The sequence below is a fragment of the Schistocerca nitens genome, chromosome 2 (assembly GCF_023898315.1).
Source record: "Schistocerca nitens isolate TAMUIC-IGC-003100 chromosome 2, iqSchNite1.1, whole genome shotgun sequence".
NCBI classification, from domain to species: domain Eukaryota; kingdom Metazoa; phylum Arthropoda; class Insecta; order Orthoptera; family Acrididae; genus Schistocerca; species Schistocerca nitens.
The window spans coordinates 76,707,616-76,728,474 of record NC_064615.1 but is presented as its reverse complement, the minus strand read 5'-3'; the positions used below and the strand labels follow the sequence as shown (position 1 = coordinate 76,728,474).

The 20,859-nt window shown below is 42.4% G+C and overlaps 1 protein-coding gene across 4 annotated transcripts in view; it reads right to left on the bottom strand.

Annotated features, from left to right (window-relative positions):
• Positions 1–20,859, bottom strand: part of LOC126235747 (leukocyte elastase inhibitor-like) — a 196,262-nt gene that overhangs the window by 27,387 nt on the left and 148,016 nt on the right. The window contains exon 8 of one of the 4 annotated variants that reach the window (XM_049944534.1): positions 17,314–17,490. The exons of 2 other annotated variants lie outside the window; for them this stretch is intronic. In XM_049944534.1, coding sequence (XP_049800491.1) covers positions 17,333–17,490 — 158 coding nt within the window. In that variant the 3' untranslated portion in view covers positions 17,314–17,332. The remainder of the gene's footprint in view (positions 1–17,313; positions 17,491–20,859) is intronic. One more of the 4 variants, XM_049944538.1, reaches the window with a different exon arrangement.

Below are 20,859 nucleotides of genomic sequence, written 5' to 3'. Positions count from 1 at the left end.
AATTAAATTGTCGTTAATAGGAACTCGAAAGAACAATGCTGATGGCATTTCGTATGGTCTTGAACAGCAACAGTGTCTGGCATTCGTTGGGAAAGAGAAAAATTGAGGGACAACTGATAGAGACACAATATTAGGGAAGAAAGATGTAGCGATGACCACCTCATAGAAGCTGAAGTGAATGTAATCGTGGAGATATAAAAGTCATTATATGTATAATCAGAGGGAAGTGATAACGAAGAAGAAATAAGAGTTCCAAATGAAAGAAATGAAATGAAAGAAAAGAATGGACCAAATCAGGAAAACTAATTCAGGATTTTGATGCAGTTCCATCCAGAAATGAATTAACACATAAGCAATTAATTGTTTTTTACTTGGGATACAACGAAAGGGATGCTATAAAGAAGGACTCAGCATTTGAGGATTAAAAGGAAATATTAAGTTGGTGCATAAGTTCATAGCGTTTTCTCCATAAGTTTAATAAACAAATGGCTCTGAGCACTATGGGACTCAACTGCTGAGGTCATTAGTCCCCTAGAACTTAGAACTAGTTAAACCTAACTAACCTAAGGACATCACACACATCCATGCCCGAGGCAGGATTCGAACCTGCGACCGTAGCGGTCTCGTGGTTCCAGACTGCAGCGCCAGAACCGCGCGGCCACTTCGGCCGGCTTTAATAAACACATCAGATACATGTAACAGAGACATTATTCATCAATTATTCTCCTTCACTATTTACAACAGTTTTCCTACGCTGGGGTAACTTTTCGATTCCGAAACTGTACAAATAACGTGATTTATGGCGAAGAACTCGTCAAGCCATGTTCGGAGGGGATTTTCATCTGGGAAGGGAATTTCTTGAAGGTTGTTCGACAGCGAGTGGGAAAAGTGAAAATCTGAGTGCGCAAGATCATGCGAATAAGGTGGGTGTGGAATGGCTTCCCAACCCAACGCCTGCAAAGTATTTTCTGTCAGTCAAGCAGAATACGGTAGGGTGTCATAGTGGAGTAACGCCATTTTATACAGTCTTCCTGGTCGGTGTTCTTGGATTGCGTCTGCAAGTCGTTTCAATTGTTGTCAATAAAGGTCAGAAGTGATCCTTATATCTTGGGGGAACAGTCAATGGTACACCACATCGTCGCTGATCCATCTGACGCATAACATTATCTTTTATGATGCACAAAAATCTTTGTATAAGGAGTTGCTGCTTCGTTTTGTGCTCAACGACTCCTTTCTTGTCCTTATGTTGGCATAAAGACACCATTTCTTGTCACCAGCAACGGTTAAGAATAGGAATGGTGGGTGCTGCTCACTAGTCAACTGACGACGAGCAAGCAGAGATGCATAAATGGTCACCTTTGTATTTGTGTGTTTTTGGCTTAGAGTATGTGATATTCACACACCCCATTTCTGAATCTTCTGCATTACACGACGATGAAATAATCACAGCTCATCACATTTGTCGGTTGTCTAGTACACTCTCGTGGATAATTATGGACTAATGTCTTTAAGCGATCTTCGTGAAACCCCGAGGGTCGTCTTGAACATGGAGAGTAAATAATGTCAAAACGACGCTCCTTAAAAAAAAAAAAAAAAAAAAAAAAAAAAAACGGTAGTAAAAAATATAAAAAGTTCTTGTCGTTCTCTGGCCAATGGCGTTATCCCCAAACACGACACAAATGTTTCTGGCTAGAAACTTTCTAGAGCATACAGGTCCACTCACTATCCTTAAATGACAGAATGACGATATGTAAACATAAATACACTCCTGGAAATGGAAAAAAGAACACATTGACACCGGTGTGTCAGACCCACCATACTTGCTCCGGACACTGCGAGAGGGCTGTACAAGCAATGATCACACGCACGGCACAGCGGACACACCAGGAACAGCGGTGTTGGCCGTCGAATGGCGCTAGCTGCGCAGCATTTGTGCACCGCCGCCGTCAGTGTCAGCCAGTTTGCCGTGGCATACGGAGCTCCATCGCAGTCTTTAACACTGGTAGCATGCCGCGACAGCGTGGACGTGAACCGTATGTGCAGCTGACGGACTTTGAGCGAGGGCGTATAGTGGGCATGCGGGAGGCCGGGTGGACGTACCGCCGAATTGCTCAACACGTGGGGCGTGAGGTCTCCACAGTACATCGATGTTGTCGCCAGTGGTCTGCGGAAGGTGCACGTGCCCGTCGACCTGGGACCGGACCGCAGCGACGCACGGATGCACGCCAAGACCGTAGGATCCTACGCAGTGCCGTAGGGGACCGCACCGCCACTTCCCAGCAAATTAGGGACACTGTTGCTCCTGGGGTATCGGCGAGGACCATTCGCAACCGTCTCCATGAAGCTGGGCTACGGTCCCGCACACCGTTAGGCCGTCTTCCGCTCACGCCCCAACATCGTGCAGCCCGCCTCCAGTGGTGTCGCGACAGGCGTGAATGGAGGGACGAATGGAGACGTGTCGTCTTCAGCGATGAGAGTCGCTTCTGCCTTGGTGCCAATGATGGTCGTATGCGTGTTTGGCGCCGTGCAGGTGAGCGCCACAATCAGGACTGCATACGACCGAGGCACACAGGGCCAACACCCGGCATCATGGTGTGGGGAGCGATCTCCTACACTGGCCGTACACCACTGGTGATCGTCGAGGGGACACTGAATAGTGCACGGTACATCCAAACCGTCATCGAACCCATCGTTCTACCATTCCTAGACCGGCAAGGGAACTTGCTGTTCCAACAGGACAATGCACGTCCACATGTATCCCGTGCCACCCAACGTGCTCTAGAAGGTGTAAGTCAACTACCCTGGCCAGCAAGATCTCCGGATCTGTCCCCCATTGAGCATGTTTGGGACTGGATGAAGCGTCGTCTCACGCGGTCTGCACGTCCAGCACGAACGCTGGTCCAACTGAGGCGCCAGGTGGAAATGGCATGGCAAGCCGTTCCACAGGACTACATCCAGCACCTCTACGATCGTCTCCATGGGAGAATAGCAGCCTGCATTGCTGCGAAAGGTGGATATACACTGTACTAGAGCCGACATTGTGCATGCTCTGTTGCCTGTGTCTATGTGCCTGTGGTTCTGTCAGTGTGATCATGTGATGTATCTGACCCCAGGAATGAGTCAATAAAGTTTCCCCTTCCTGGGACAATGAATTCACGGTGTTCTTATTTCAATTTCCAGGAGTGTAGTAACATTGAATTGCAAATAAAAAACGTCAGTCGATAAATAACCCATAGAAACCGGAATACTAACATGCAAAAGAGAAACACTCGGATTTCTGTGCCAACCTAACAGATCAAGTTGTAGCGTCGCAAGTTTGTTCCGAGCGAACGTTTGTTTTAGGATAGCTAGCTGCATGTACCTTCGGGGGCTGACATCTCCCGGCCTAACCGGGAGACACACGCGCTTCTGTCACTACTTGCCGTATCCAATGTCTCTTACTGGATGCGTACATTCACCACCTATAAGAACCTAAATAAATTATATTAAATATAATTCGATCATTTTCAAAATAGGTACACTACCTTTCGACATTCAGGAAAAGATAACATCCAAACTTCAGCTTTATAACTATCATAGTTTCAGAGATAAAAAAATTTAAAAATTTGCTAAAAGAAGTCAAAAACCGACACTTGCGAAACTAAATTCAGTTAGGAAATATAATAGTTTATCCTGTGGTATTAACTAAAAACATAAACAGAACTCGCAGAGTGCAGAATTAATTAATTGAGATCTTTCGTGTTAAAACCGTAGTTATTTTTCGTTTTCGTAATATAAAAATCAGACAAAATTATTATTGATGTCTAAGATTGTTGTGGGAGTATATGTGAGTAAATGAGAGTGTGTTCGTGGAACATGCTAAATTTTAGTATTGCATTATATACCGTCTTAAGTAACCTGAAAGAGTTCCGCAAGCCTGTCGTGGGAAAATGTTCATAGGGAATTTACCCACTTTGCTGATGACGTATGTCTAGGTGTGATTGATATTGTAACAGAGCAGTCAGAAAGTCAGTTACAAGTTACATTTGTATATCAGAGTGACGTAGATGCGTCTGTATGTAAGGAGTGGTGCAGGCCAGTTTTGGCGCGAGTATGATCACGAGCGAATATTCTGACTGGCAGTCAGTATGGTCAGCCACTCACAACTGTCAGAAGTGAGACGGTTCCCGCTCGTTACCTGATATTTATACTGGCAGTGAGGCCACGAGAAGGGAGTCTCTCGCTAGCTTTGAACGCAGACGGTCATGTTTCTAGTGCGAGTCAAAATAATGTCTAAAATGAAGGAATATTGAGTTCCTCGCGTTTGATTCGTGTCGTGACTAACACTGATGTAGTTACGGACAGTTTTATGAAGTTTTGAAGTTTTAGAACTGTAATGTTAGAACGATATTCGCGTGTGAAAATTTTGCCTTCGTAGTTAGTATCTGCGTGGCATGTTTCAGCATTCAACCACTGAGCATCTTTGGCGAGGAATTTCTTTTTTGAAATCCACCAAAAGGACCGAATATAATAAATCATGTTAGTGGTGAAATTAATTACTGTGGAAACGTTTAACTCGGGTTGGATTTGGACAGATTTCTGGCTGCTGCGATTTCGAAATGAGAGTATGAATTGTGATCTTGACGAAAATAACCAATAGTTTAAATGTGGATTTAATAGTACCGTTTCTTTGGTTATAAGGACAAATAAGCATTTTTGTGTGGAAATTTCGGACATCATTTTCCAGAAGCCAATCCATAATCTTACCGCCCGATAAATTTTTTATTGACAGTTTTTCTATAGAACTTTATTTCATTATTAGAATTGCGCGGCCTCAGTAAGTGTAGATAGTAGATGGTGTTTTTTTTTTTTTTTTTTTTTTTTTAATCAACGCCAGGTGAGGTAGGTGAATTTCTAGTTTGCAGCCAGCACAGTATACGAAATTTTCCAAACCCGCCTCGCCGCAAAGTATATCACCCCACATTAAAAGTAGAAATATATGGCTCAAGTATTTTAACGATTTTCTATTGAGGAAATGACATTTGTGCAGTTACTAAGGAAGTCTGGATCAAAGTAACAAAGAGAAGAAGTAGTCCATGGTTTCCAGCAAAAAGGATATGGAATGTTGAAGCCATGGGTACAATAAGTAAGCGAATAAGAAAGCAAGCAATGTTGGAAGTAGATTTTCTGTGTAGAAGATTTAAGGTTAATGTGAGGATAGTTCCAGGGGTGTGTATGGATAATACTGGATGTGCACTGTCTAATAGAAACCTGTGCAACTGCTGATTTTGCGACTGGTATTGTAACGATAAAGATAGTTGAAAAGGGAACTGAACCAACTTTTGCAGCATATGTGCTCCCAAAGAATAAACACCGTAATGTTCATGTTAAAATATGGAAAGATAAAAAGAACCGGTACTCTGATGAAAATAGCAATAAAATAGTGGAAGATGCATATGATGCAAATGCAGCTTGTAATGAAGTAATGAATTGTGCCATATGCAAAGAGGAAAATATTTCAAATGATATTATAGATGAAAATAGTGGGAATGAGGTTTACGCCCTAAGTTCGAATTTTGTAGCGTCCAATCAGAATATTGACGAAGCAATTGACGGTAAAGCAATTGAAATGGAAGATACAGAGTACAGTGAGACAGAAGCACTAAGAAAGTTGTTGACGAAACGTACAAAAGTATTCTCCGAAAGACTTCGTATTAGGAAGGACTTTGCTTACTGATGTGAAGTAAAAGAGCATAGCCCTTCGGAACTGTCTCCTTATGGCACACCAAAGGAGGAGACTGTGCATAAAGAAATTAAATGTCTTTTGTAATGTGGTATAAAGGAGAGAAGCTAGTATTGTAGACCACTTGTTATCGCAATTGAAATGGATGGAACCATGTGAATAACTTAAGATGCAAAGGCAATAAATAAAATAATAATTCCAGTAATGGATACACCAGAAAAATTAGACAAACTTATTACATAATCTAATGGTGTACAGGTTATGGCTTGTACTGATTCAACAGCTAGATTTTTGGCAACTGCTGTTAGTAAGAATTCATTTACATGGGCTAGTTTTATCACTTCAGAGTGGCACCATTTGATTCAAATGTCTCTTTAAGCATTTATGTATATGTTGAGTTGGGTATTAGGAGAGTAAGTGTTGTCAAAAACTACATGTTACATGCGTGATGTATTAACTCCAGCTAATAACTGGAATGTACACAGTGCATTGGCTGATGATTTAATAATATGGAAAAGAAAGTGAGGAAAGTATTGGAGAAAGTGGAGTATTTTAAAAGAGAAAAGCATCGAATCAACAGATGAATGGGCTCACGTACAGCATTACCCCAAGATAGTCTGAGAAATACAGGGTTATTACAAATGATTGAAGCGATTTCACAGCTCTACAATAACTTTATTATTTGAGATATTTTTACAATGCTTTGCACACACATACAAAAACTCAAAAAGTTTTTTTAGGCATTCACAAATGTTCGATATGTGCCCCTTTAATGATTCGGCAGACATCAAGTCGATAATCAAGTTCCTCCCACACTCGGCGCAGCATGTCCCCATCAATGAGTTCGAAAGCATCGTTGATGCGAGCTCGCAGTTCTGGCACGTTTCTAGGTATAGGAGGTTTAAACACTGAATCTTTCACATAACGCCACAGAAAGAAATCGCATGGGGTTAAGTCGGGAGAGCGTGGAGGCCATGACATGAATTGCTGATCATGATCTCCACCACGACCGATCGATCGGTTTTCCATCGGGTGTCAGGGCTTATAGCAATTGTAAACGGTAAGGCTTCTGCTTTAGCCTTTTCCGTAAGATTTTCCAAACCGTCGGCTGTGGTACGTTTAGCTCCCTGCTTGCTTTATTCGTCGACTTCCGCGGGCTACGCGTGAAACTTGCCCGCACGCGTTCAACCGTTTCTTCGCTCACTGCAGGCCGACCCGTTGATTTCCCCTTACAGAGGCATCCAGAAGCTTTAAACTGCGCATACCATCGCCGAATGGAGTTAGCACTTGGTGGATCTTTGTTTAACTTCGTCCTGAAGTGTCGTTGCACTGTTATGACTGACTGATGTGAGTGCATTTCAAGCACGACATACGCTTTCTCGGCTCCTGTCGCCATTTTGTCTCACTGCGCTCTCGAGCGCTCTGGCGGCAGAAACCTGAAGTGCGGCTTCAGCCGAACAAAACATTGTGAGTTTTTCTACGTATCTGTAGTGTGTCGTAACCATATGTCAATGAATGGAGCTACAGTGAATTTATGAAATCGCTTCAATTATTTGTAATAGCCCTGTCCACTGCTGACAGAAAAGCGCAGCACCAAGAAGGAGTTATGCAACATAAACGAAAGTTGTTAGGCGTGTTTCTACATCTGTTGATGCTGTCTGTTCAGATTTCGCCACAGTGGCTTAAGAGTGGCGTTAGTAGCGCCACAATGAGGATGTAAATCAGGTTTGCTTAATGCTGTAAAGGTCGTGGTGACCCGATGTCAGTCAAGAATGCCTTTAAGGAGGCAAAGATGCCATAATCAACACCTCACTGAGTTTGAATAAGGACTACGAGAAGCCGGATGTACCTGCTGCGATACTGCAGACAGACGTGGCAGGTATGTAGCCACTGTACATGACTGCTGGCAGCAGCTGTCAGGTGAATGTAAAGTCGCAAAAAGACCAGGTTCCAGATGGCCACGTGGCACTACCGAGAGGGAAGACCATCGTGTTTGGCGCGCGGTTCTGGCGCATTGCATTGCACCTGCAGCACTAATCTGAGCAGCAGTTAACACCACAGTGACACAACGATCTGTTACAGATCGTTTACTTCAAGGAGAGCTCTGGACCAGACGCCCTGTAGCGTGCATTCCAATAACCCCAAACCACCGCCATTTGTGAGAGCTCGTTTTAGGGCAGAGTGGAAGTATGTTGTAGTTTCTGATGAACGCTGTTTGTAGCTCGGTGCCAGTGACGGTCATGTGTTAGGAAGAAGCCAGTTGAGGGCCTGCAATCAACCTGCTTATGTGGTAGACACACTGGTCCTATACATGGAGTGGCGCTATGGAGTGCGATTTCGTATGACAGCAGGAACACTCTCGTGGTTATACCACGCACCCTGACTGCAAATTTGTTGGTCGGTCTGGTGATTTGACCTGCTGCGCTGTCATTCATGAACAGCATTCTAGGAGGTGGTTTCCAACATACCGCATTTGGAACCCAACAGGCTCTACATGTTGACATGTTGACTTGGTATGCTCAATCACCAGATCTGCCCCCAATGGAGCACATGTGGGTTATCATTAGGCAACTCCAGCATCGTTCCAAAACAGCATTAATCACCCCTGTTTTGATCGACCAAGTGCAACGGGTATAGACTCTACCCCACGAACTGACATCGAACACCTGTACAACGCAATGAATTCACGTTTGCATGCTGACATTCAACATGCCGACGATTACACTGGTTATTAATGTAACAACATTTCACATTTCGCAATTACACTAACCTGTGATCTTCCAACGTTGATCATTTGAATATGTTACCTACACAAATGTATTTCTGAAATTTCATTATTCTAAATTATTTTATGGTGTTGAGATTTCTTTTTCTATTAGTCTAGTTGCAGTATACTTGCAAGGGCCACTACCTGCAACCAAACGAGGATTTAACTCGGCAATCCACGCTTCGATTGGCACGACTGTCCCACTTTTTCTACCATTTTGATGTCAGGTAAAACTATATCCCTTGTCGAAAAATACTAGTAATGTCATAACGCATAATACGAAGAAAGATTACGTGAAAATTATTGGTTAGTTGCAAAAAGTTCTTATTAATAATGGTTCGCTGTTTATCGGAAAAGTAGGCCACAACTTATTAAGGGAAACATAAGCAGTACCAGTTTATATATCTAAAATACTTTCCATCATACAGTCCTGCAGGCTATGTGATGAGAGACAGCTAGACTGTGAGACTGTGCTAAAACACTCAGTCTGGCAAAATAACTTCAAGACATTTGAACAAATAATGAATGAGTTACCACACTCAGTGACAGAATTATCACCACATGAAGTAATATTTGGTTGAAGTCTTTAAATATTTATGAGTAAGTTGCTACATTTTCTTTTAAAAGGAAGATTTCGTAAGATGAAAACCCAAAAAAAGAAAATGGTGAAAGTGACAAATGTACACTCATGGGGCAATGGCAGAATTTTTCCTGATAGGAGATTTAGTCTTGGTGAAAGTGAGGACTAGTTTATCAAAAAATAAGTTCCTGTAATTAAGAAATTCCATGAAATTTATCAGGATCTATACTGGATTATACTGGGTGGTTATAATTAAACTTTCCCTATTTAACACATTATAACACAGAAACTAATTACCATACGTGTACCAAACATGGAGAAAAGAAATAATGCAGACTCAGTTCAACTGAAACACTTTCAATGTGTTGCTACGGTACATCTTACCATCCGTGTCCAGAACAGTCTGAAAGAGCAGGATTGTATTCTACGCAGCAGGACGAAGCATGTTCGTAGGTATTCTGGCTACCTCTCTTGATATGCTGCCCTTCAGATCAGCACGTGTGTGAACGATCCCCTGGTAAACCCTGTCCTTCAGGTAACCCCACAACCAGAAATCACAGGGAGGGAGATCAGACGATCGATACTGGCCAAGCATTTGGTAACGATCGGCTGCCAATTCGATCGTTTCCAAATGTGTTTCGGAGGGGCAGTAAAACTTCACGAGGTATTTGCGGTGGGGCCCCATATTGCATGAAAACTGTTGAGTTCAATGCGTCTCTCTCCTGTAGGGTGAGTATGACGTGCTGGCAAAGTATATCGCAGTAATGCTGGCCAGTTACAATGCGCGTCTTTGGTCCTTGAGCTCCAACCTGTTCAAAAAAAAAATGGGCCAATGATGAACGTAGCAGTGAAGCCACACCGGACTATGACACATTCACTACATAGAGGAACCTCATGTACAGTGACTGGAGGTGAAGATCCCCACATTCGGTAGTTCTGTGTGTTCACCTCAAACGTCAGAGAAAAAGGAGCCTCGTCTGTCCATAGGATGGTCGAGGGCCAGCCCTCGTCAACTTCAATCCTTGTGAGAAAGTGGAGAGCGAAGTCCACACGTCGTTTTGCTTCCTGTGGTGCAAGCTGCAGCACGATATGGATCTTGTACGGATACCATTTGAGAATGGTTCGAAGCACTTTCCGTACAGTTGACCAGGGGATGTTCACCTGTCGTGACACAGCACGCGCATTGCCTGACAATCGGGAACTGCGCGCAGCGTTGTCTGCCATTACAACAGCGATTTCATCAACCACCTGTGGTGCAACAGGTCGTCGGCCTTTTCCCGGAGCGACGCCGAGTTCTCCGGTGGATTCGAACTTCTTCGTCATGCTCTTCACAGCAGAGAAAGAGCACCCTTCCGTGATCCTTCCAGCCAGCGATATTTTCGAAGTGCAGCTGCAGCATTACTGTTGTTTTGATAACAGAGCTTCACCAGTAATGTCCTGCACCTTTTGTCCAAGCTCATGTTGACACATCAACAAGCGCACTGCGCTAGTCAGATATGTGAGACTATCAATCAAGATGACCGATCACGGCACCTGGTGGCCATAGTTGGGACTGGACGTTGCCGCTGTGATGCATGGAAATCATGCACCCCATGCTCTGGACAGTAATGCCACCAAGTTTGGTACTCGTACGGTAATTAGTTTCCTTGTTATAACGTGTTAAATTGGGAATGTGTGATTATAACCACTCGTTATGTATAACAGGTTCTAATGCTGTGGAACTGGCAACAGCTGTAACAAACATGTCGAAACATATCTCTAACAGTGTAGACATTACACCCTACTGTGTATAAAAATTTAGATGTGTTTTTATTACACTGCAAAACTAGACATTCCTTTCAATGAAAATTAAGATCTAATCATATAAGTAAGTACTATGTTCAGTAATTAATTATATTGTTGTTGTTGTTGTGGTCTTCAGTCCTGAGACTGGTTTGATGCAGCTCTCCATGCTACTCTATCCTGTGCAAGCTTCTTCATCTCCCAGTACCTACTGCAACCTACATCCTTCTGAATCTGCTTAGTGTATTCATCTCTTGGTCTCCCTCTACGATTTTTACCCTCCACGCTGCCATCCAATGCTAAATTTGTGATCCGTTGATGCCTCAAAACATGTCCTACCAGCCGATCCCTTCTTCTAGTCAAGTTGTGCCACAAACTTCTCTTCTCCCCAATCCTATTCAATACCTCCTCATTAGTTACGTGATCTACCCACCTTATCTTCAACATTCTTCTGTAGCACCACATTTCGAAAGCTTCTATTCTCTTCTTGTCCAAACTGGTTATCGTCCATGTTTCACTTCCATACATGGCTACACTCCATACAAATACTTTCAGAAACGACTTCCTGACACTTAAATCTATACTCGATGTTAACAAATTTCTCTTCTTCAGAAACGTTTTCCTTGCCATTGCCAGTCTGCATTTTATATCCTCTCTACTTCGACCATCATCAGTTATTTTACTCCCTAAATAGCAAAACTCCTTTACTACTTTAAGTGTCTCATTTCCTAATCTAATTCCCTCAGCATCACCCGACTTAATTCGACTACATTCCATTATCCTCGTTTTGCTTTTGTTGATGTTCATCTTATATCCTTGTTTCAACACACTGTCCATTCCGTTCAACTGCTCTTCCAAGTCCTTTGCTGTCTCTGACAGAATTACAATGTCATCGGCGAACCTCAAAGTTTTTACTTCTTCTCCATGGATTTTAATACCTACTCCGAATTTTTCTTTTGTAAGTACTATGTTCAGTAATTAATTATATTACGCTATGGCAATTCTAATTTAAATAATGTTTGTTTAATGCTTCTATAATGATCTATGGCATCAGCCACTAACGTTTTACATTTCGTGTGTAATATGAAGTACATAAAAGATCAGAGTGCACTGCGTTAGTGCGACGGCTGTAAAAACAGCTGAGTGTATCCAGAACCGCCAGAGGACTGATGTGAGTTACAAGGCTTGTGACTCAAAAGGCAGTGAACTGCGTGGTGGTGGCGGTGTAATCAAGGACACATTAGCGCCCAGCTAAAGGAAAACAAGGGTCGCAATGCTGTTCGATGTGTAATAGCTGTCATAAGTTTTCATGCTTCCTTAAAAATAGACAAAGCGATTATTTGCTCACTGAATAGATCGTAATTAGTGTGTCACTTGTATTGATGTATGTTTATTTAGATGATTTCGTTACTGCTCTAAGTATTATTAATATATGATGACTTTATTTCAAGTAGATAATATTGTTATATGCACGTAATCTATTCCTTTTTGATATTTACTTCATGTAAGACTGTATTCAAGTAAAGCAAAGAGGAGATGCCAAAACTGAATTCAACAACCAGACCATGAATCAATGGCTGATTTTGCACAACCAACAAGAAGATGCATATGAGAAATTTACACTATTAACAAGTAGCATGGCTCTATTGTTAGTACTGGATACAAATGAGCAGAGAGTCGTTACCAAATGAATGAAAATCAGAAATACTAAATCTTATTATATTGTATTGCTATATTTGTAAAATTAATTTTCACCTATGCTAGTTGAAAACACATAGTACACCCAGATAATTGATAGTGATAGTAACAATGTTTTCGTTGTTTGCAATATCTTTCTGACAGTACATATGAACATCTTAGGATTTCTATGATTAAATGCAATTTCAGAATTTGTTCAACCAAAATAGCAGTGTATTATCATTGTAATGGTGTGAATAAAGCCCCAGTCCAAGTAGGTTTGGACCTTGTCTTAATTCTTTTTTTTTTTAATTTCAGTATCTAATAAAAATGGAAAATATTAAGAAAGAATTTGTTCAGGGGTTGTGTGGCAGAGGTGCTACTTTGCAGGTTATGATTTATCATATTTTACGGAGTAACATAAGCTGTTGTTGCGATGCATGCCAGTGGAAAAGACAGGTCACCTGCTCCACTAGCGACAGAAGTTCATGTAACATTGTTAGCGAATATGTGGAAGTGGTGTGAGTAGACTAAGCTATATTTGAGAGATGACAGATATTAGGAAATCTTGCATCAAGCTTTGGCGCCAAGATACTTAATGTCCAGTATTAATATTTTATATTTAATTGCTTAGGAAACAAATTTGACAATACTAAATACTTTTCCCATTTAGATGTCGATGTTTATTATTATTATTCGAATTCAGCATTTCACAACCCTGCTGATTTATGACATCACATTATTTTACTTCTTTTGGCTACCCAATACTTCATTCTTGGTCTTGTTGTTCTCTCCTCTCTTCTGTCCATGTCCCTCCTTTCTTCTTCTGTGTTTTATTCTGAAAATTCTGACCTGTTTGTATATTTCTCCGATTTCATGTCGTTCTCTGTTATCCACAACTCTTGTACATCATTTCAAACTCTTGCAAACCATGAAATTTGGGTTACTGAACTTTTGTCAAAGAATTGGAATACTTTTTGTCAGCATATTGTTATCCATTCTTTTTATGTTGCCGCGAAATGTAATCCTCCGTTTCCTCATTGTATCTACTACATTCTCAGCTTTCTCATACACCTGTTTGTCGCTTCTCAAATTCCAAATCCTATTTTATTTCCTTGGACTTATATTTTTTGAATTACTCTTCCTTAATTTTCTCCAAATTACTTAACTGTTTAGCTGTGTTTATGGCGAAGCATCCTGAGACATAAAGGCACCCAGTTATAATCACCAAACTGTCACACCTCAATTTTGTATTAATAAAAAAACTAAACTCTGCCCGAACAGGCCATGAAGACCCATCGGTACGGAGCGGCCGCCGTGTCATCCTCAGTCCACAGGCGTCACTGGATGCGACTTTGGAGGGGCATGTGGTCAGCACAACGCTCTCCCGAATGTACGTCACTTTAAGAGACCGGAGCCGCTACTTCTCAGTGAAGTAGCTCCTCATTTTGCCTCACTAAGTCTGAGTGCATCCCGCTTGCCAACAGCGCTCGCCAGACCGGATGGTTATCCATACAAGTGCTAGCCCAGCCCGACAGCGCTTAAATTCGGTGATCTGACGGGAACCGGTGTTACCACTGCGGCAAGGCCGTTGGCAATTTTGCCTGAATAAATAAGGATTTTTTATTGTGTCTGTCCTTTGTTGAGTGGAATGCCATTCACATTTTTGTGACTCTGTTTACATTTTTGTGACTCTGTTTATGATTGCAGAGTATTTGGCTGGATTGTTTCTCCGAAGTATTTAAATTTTTATATTTCGAAACATATGATATAATTAAAAATGTGTTGCTGAGACTGAAGAACGAATGAGAGTTGTTTTAAATAACATTATAATTGCTGAATCTCTCGTTACTAATATGTTGGCTGTAGTGACAATCATAGATTTTTATTTTAATGTCTGCTGAACTGTTTGATTCAGACGCCAGTAAATTCCTCTCCTGTATCAAAATATTCATCTCAGACTTGCGTTTTCGCCTACAATCAATTATTTATTCAGTATTTAAATCTCTGCCTTCCTCTACAGTTCCTACCTACTACCTATCCCTCGAGTACCATGGAAGCAATTCCCTGATGTCTTTACCCATGTCGTATCATCCTGTCCTTTCTCTTGTTAATGTTTTCCGTATGCTCTGCTCCTCGCCAAATCTGCGGACAACTTCCTCACTTCTTATTTCACCAGTTCATCTAATTTTTTACATCTTTCTGTAACACTATCTCTCAAACGCTTCGATTATCTTCTTTTCCAGTTCTCGACTAGTGCATGATTCACTTCCATGCAGTGCTGTGTTTCAAATGTACATTCTCCGAAATTTCTTCCACTAATTAAGGTCGATGTTTGATATTACTACGGTAGCCTTCTTTAAGCCAAGACTACCCTCTTCATGTGTGCTAGTCCGCTATTTTTGCCCTCCTCGCTTTGTCCATCGTGTTTTATCCCAATTGAAACCATAGTGCATGCTCATTACACTGCTGATTCCTGCATTTTTTCAACGCTTTTAGTGAGAGTAGAAAAGTTATCAGCTAATAATATACCGATAATATTTCACATGGAATTTTAATCCCACTCTTGAACCATTCTTTTATTTCCTTTATTCCTTCTTCGATATATGGCTTTAACTAAACGGCAAAAGCCTGCATCCTCCTCTTAAGCCATTTGTAATACAAGTTCTTTGTTCTCGGTCTTCCATTCTTAATGTTCCATCTCGGCTCCTGTACATATTGTATATCACCTGTATTGTCTAATAGTTTTCACCCATTTTACTTAGAATTTCGAACATCTTTCACCATTGTACGAAGTCGATGATTTTTCGAGGTCCACAAATTCCATAAACGTGTCTCGGTTTTTCTGAAACCTTGCTTCCATTATCAAGCACAACTTCAGAACAGAATCTCTGATGCCGTCGACTTTCCTGAAGCCATACTGAATGTCGGAAGAGCGAGGTGTCAAGGCAAGTGAGGTAACCTCGCAACGGAAGCACAAGTAAACATAGTCGATACAAGTACCGACGAATGAGGGACGGTGGCGTAGACACTCGCAGAAGAGTTTCCGTACGCCATTGCATCAGCTCGCTTATTTACATCTGAGCGCAGTATCACTCAGTTTAGTCACCAGTCGTCGCTGAAGACAACAGCATCACACTGTAAACACTCAAATAACGTTTTAACATCAATAGCAAACGTTATAACACAAACGTTTACATTTACATCGTAAATGAAGGGTAGAATCAAGTGCGTCGGTTTTTCATTGTAAAAATAGGCACACTTGATATTTGTCGATCACTGCGCCATCTACGACGAACGGGGAACACTGGTTTGAGTAAATCGTACGTATTTCTTGGTGTAGAACGCAAATATTTAATTAAAATGGTGAGTTCAAATTTCAAAATGCAAAGCTGTCCCCGCCCATGGACGAGGTGCGATTAGGTGGTGATGGTGGGTAGTGTTTAACGTCCCGTCGACAACGGGGTCATTAGAGACGGAGCGCAAGCTCGGGTTAGGGAAGGATTGGGAAGGAAATCGGCCGTGCCCTTTCAAAGGAACCCTCCCGGCATTTGCCTGAAACGATTTAGGGAAATCACGGAAAACCTAAATCAGGATGGCTGGAGACGGGATTGAACCGTCGTCCTCCCGAATGCGAGTCCAGTGTGCTAACCACTGCGCCACCTCGTTCGGTGGTGCGATTAGGAAATGGCTAGTTGCAGCTCAGACAGATGTCTTGTTCATTAATCAACTTTTCATCTAGAATTTCCTTTTTCCGTATTATGCGTCGTTTTCGAGATTTTTGGTTGTCTTAAATTAAAACAAACGTACTGCAAACGTACTGTATATAAGGTTATCTCAACCTTATGAGTCAAATTGAAAAAGATGATAGTGGGCCCACAACCGATTAAATTGAGATAGGGAACGAATGGCCGTAAACGCATACTTATTGTGCTATGGACATACACAGCGTACACAGCATAGCCACAACGTAGCACATCGTAACATTTCAAAGGTCTTCATCCGTTACATACACCAGCTTCTTGACGTAATCCTAGAGGACAAAATCCAACGGTCTGAGACAGGGCGATTGCGCTGCCCATGAGACAAGACCTCCTCTTCCAAACAACGATTGGGATACGTATTGTTCAGGTGCTCGCGAACATTAAGTTCGAAGTGAGCTGGTGCACCATCGCATTGAAACCATATGCTTTATCTGACAACAAGGATTCAGTCGACATGAACTGTGGCAGCACATCTCGCATCACAGGTAACGTAGACCACTCAAAGAGGGAATGCATCAGAGAAGGTCCTCTTAGGCGATTTTGGACAACGATCGCCCATACGTTGACAGAGAATCGTTGTTGGTGGCCAGCGATGTTGGAGGCAGGGGGATTGTCCAAACTCCCGACAATACACTATCGTCACTGTGAACAGTTACTATCAGCTACGCCGTTGCTATACGATGTGCGCTGTTATGTCCATAACACAATAAATATGCATTTCCAACCGCTGGCTCCATAATCTCAATATAATCAGTTGTGGATCCACTGTCACCTACTTAAATTTGACCCAAAAGGTTTTTGACTCTCTGTATAAGCACATAATTCAATAGAGTTAAGGTTTTTTGTTGGCAGTTGCATTTGGTGGAGTAAAAATAGCTCAGTGTGCTGGTTTTATATTCAGTTTCCGATTATTTTTAAGACGTGTTGTTCTTCCGAAGAAAATATAGGTGGTAAATTATGACCTCATAATGTAAGTAATGCAAAATTTACATCACATGACAAAACAGTCAACGCTCCGAACCTCAGGTAAGTCGTTCACTTCAGGATTCAGCGGGAGGGTCCGAGTAACGTCCCGCGAAGAGCACAGTTTTCGTCTGCTGGTCCAGTATGAGGAACACGAATGGGTGATCCGCTCTGAAGACGGTGGGGCTTGGTGGCTCAGGATCAAAAAGGGAATCAACAGCGACGTTCACTACTGCTGAAAAATAACGAGACACTCAATCCTTAAATGATCATTCAGACCCCAAAGAAACGCTTACTGGTTACAAAAGAATAACATCTAACCTATAGATTATTGATAAACGAAATGATAATTGAAAGTAAATTACACTGGAAGCAGTGAAATTTCTATTAAATTAACAGAGCAATTGGAATAGGAAACTGCGGTGAGTACAACGCTGTTCCATGTAGAATATTCCGTTTGCTGCATAGAAATAATCGCGACATCTTTTTCGTCACCTATGGACAGCACAAAACAGCAGGGAGGTCTTCCATATTAAGCGTGGGAAAGAATAGAACTCGATATATAACTCGATTTTTATGGATAACACATCGCCACCCACGTGGGTAAGGAAGGTGTAGTTAACTGCAGCTAGAGGTAACAGCAGTCGTGCATCGTGTTGGGTGTACCATTGCCTCACGCGAGACGTGAAAGCAATGTGCTTGGTGAGCGCTCAGAAAGACGCGGTGCGTGCTTGGCAATGTTGCCTGCAACCACAGTGCTCTCCAGTGGTAACGCCGTACAAGTTCTGCCTCCGAAAATGGACAGGCGTGGAACAGCAGTATTAATTTCTTTCGCAGTCCTCAGGGTGGTTTGGAGAAAATCCCGAAGAAAAATGTGGAGATGTAACTGGATTTAAACACGCGTAGCATACCGGAAAGAGGCCTTCAAAAAATTCCATTTGCCGCTAACAGGTACACTACTGGCCATTAAAATTGCTACACCAAGACGAAATGCAGATGATAAACGGGTATTCAACGGACAAATATATTATACTAGAACTGACATGTGATTACATTTGCACGCACTTTGGGTGCATAGCTCCTGAGAAATCAGTACCCAGAACAACCACCTCTGGCCTTAATACGCCTGGTCATTGAGTCAAAGAGAGCTTGGATGGGGCGCACAGGTACAGCTGTCAAACATGGCTCTGAGCACTATGGGACTTAACATCTGTGGTCATCAGTCCCCTAGAATTTAGAACTAGTTAAACCTAACTAACCTAAGGACATCACACACATCCATGTCCGAGGCAGGATTCGAACCTGCGACCGTAGCGGTCACGCGGTTCCAGACTGAAGCGCCTAGAACCGCACGGCCACGCCGGCCGGCGGTACAGCTGTCCACGCAGCTTCAACACGATACCGCAGTTCATCAAGAGTAATGACTGGCGTATTGTGACGAGCCAGCTGCTCGGCCACCATTGACCAGACGTTTTCAATTGGTGAGAGATTTGCAGAATGTGTTGGCCAGGGCAGCAATCGAACATTTTCTGTATCCAGAAAAAATGACGTTTTGCCATTCGTGCACCCAGGTTCGTCGTTGAGTACATCGCAGGCGTTCCTGTCTGTGATGCAGCGTCAAGGGTAACCGCAGCCATGGTCTCCGAACTGGTAGTCCATGCTGCTGCAAACGTAGTCGAACTGTTCGTGCAGATGGTTGTTGTCTTGCAAACGACACCATCTGTTGACTCAGGGATCGAGACGTGGCTGCACGATCCTTTACAGCCATGTGGATAAGATGCCTGTCATCTCGACTGCTAGTGATACGAGTCCGTTGGGATCCAGCACGGCGTTCCGTATTACCCTCTTGAACCCATCGATTCCATATTCCGCTAACAGTCATTGGATCTCGACCAAGGCGAGCAGCAATGTCGCGATACGATAAACCGCAATCGCGATAGGCTACAATCTCACATTTATCAAAGTCGGAAACGTGATGGTACGCATTTCTCCTCCTCACACGAGGCATCACAACAATGTTTCACCAGGCAACGCCGGTCAACTACTGTTTGTGTATGAGAAATCGGTTGGAAACTTTCCTCATGTCATCACGATGTAGGTGTCGCCACCGAGGCCAACCTTGTGTGAATGCCCTGAAAAGCTAATCATTTGCAAATCACGGCATCTTCTTCCTGTCGGTTAAATTTCGCGTCTGTAGCACGCCATTTTCTTGGTGTAGCAATTTTAATGGGCAGTAGTGTAAAAATACCCTTTTAATGAAAGTTTCATATATTTATGGTATTTAGTGTGCTACGTCGTGCCGTAAGACAAACATCGTAGGACCCCCCCTTTTCTCTGTTATCACACAGTATTTCAAAACTGAGAATTCTCGGTTCTCTGTGACAAGTAGAACGGCCACCAGCATTAGTATTGTTTGTGTTGAATTTCTTACCAGGCCTGGTGGGACATGTAAGAGAGAGAACAGCGTCAGATGTTGAGTGATGACTATGAAGGACTTTGGGATACCGCGTAAGTATGTGAGACAGTGTTAACAGCACCTGACTGAGTTTAAAAGAAGCCTAGTTGTGAGTCTCCGTTGGCCTGCTGGTCGGTTCTTGCAATACCCAGATTTGTGGGGCATTCGGACGTTACAGTCGCCCGATGTTGAGCTGCACACAGGCGTACCGGTCGTCAGAGGTTTCGATCAACCACGTCTGACCACCACAAGAGCCATGTATTGGTCTGTATTGTAGCATCAATAGTTCTGATTGCTTTAGCGATTCATACACGAGGGGTAAAAATGGTATTGACAGGTGGTGCGTACACGAGATTCTTGGAGCATGCAACACGGGCGAATTCATACTACAGAGGAGATCGGTTGGCTTCAGTTCATTTGTACTTAGTAGAAAAAAAAGGCTTAACCACTTATGTAGCACTTCAGGGATAGCTAATCTTCCTTCCTGCATTTCGCGTGATGACAAGGAATTGGCTTTTGTTGGCTGCGCTGAAATGCAGCTTTCAGACGGTCGACAGGTGTCTGAGACACAGGAGAACGTCCACTTCGATGAAGGTCTCTGACACCACTTCGATGAAGGTCTCTGCCACTCTAAAGATTTTGAACCACTTAATTACGTTTGTTTGCCATCCAATTTGCAATAATGTACGAAGCAAAAAAAACTTTGAGAGCTACTAAACATTTTGTAACGGTAGTCTATCTGTAACAGTTTCCAAGTTAGTTTTTGAGATGAAATGGGACTTCATGGGCATCCTGCATTTCCGCTGTAGGCAACATGTTGGAAAATTCAGAACTTTAGGCTGTTTGATGTACTTCAGTATTCACTTGTTGAGCATTTGCTTTGATTTTTTCGTCGCTTGAATATCCATATGATGGGAGACTACTGTTGGTCAGCTAAACAAGACGTGCAATATGCATTTCATTAGAGAAAAAAATATATTGGGTGCTTCAACGGGGAGGAACAAAATAAAAGCAATGGGCACGCAGTTCCACTGAAATAAAGAGCTATTTCATGATCATGCTTCAGTGAAATGTACATGTTGAAACATTAAGCTGCTTGACATATATCCTTTTTTTTCTTGCTTTGCAGTCATATTGTGAGACAACTGT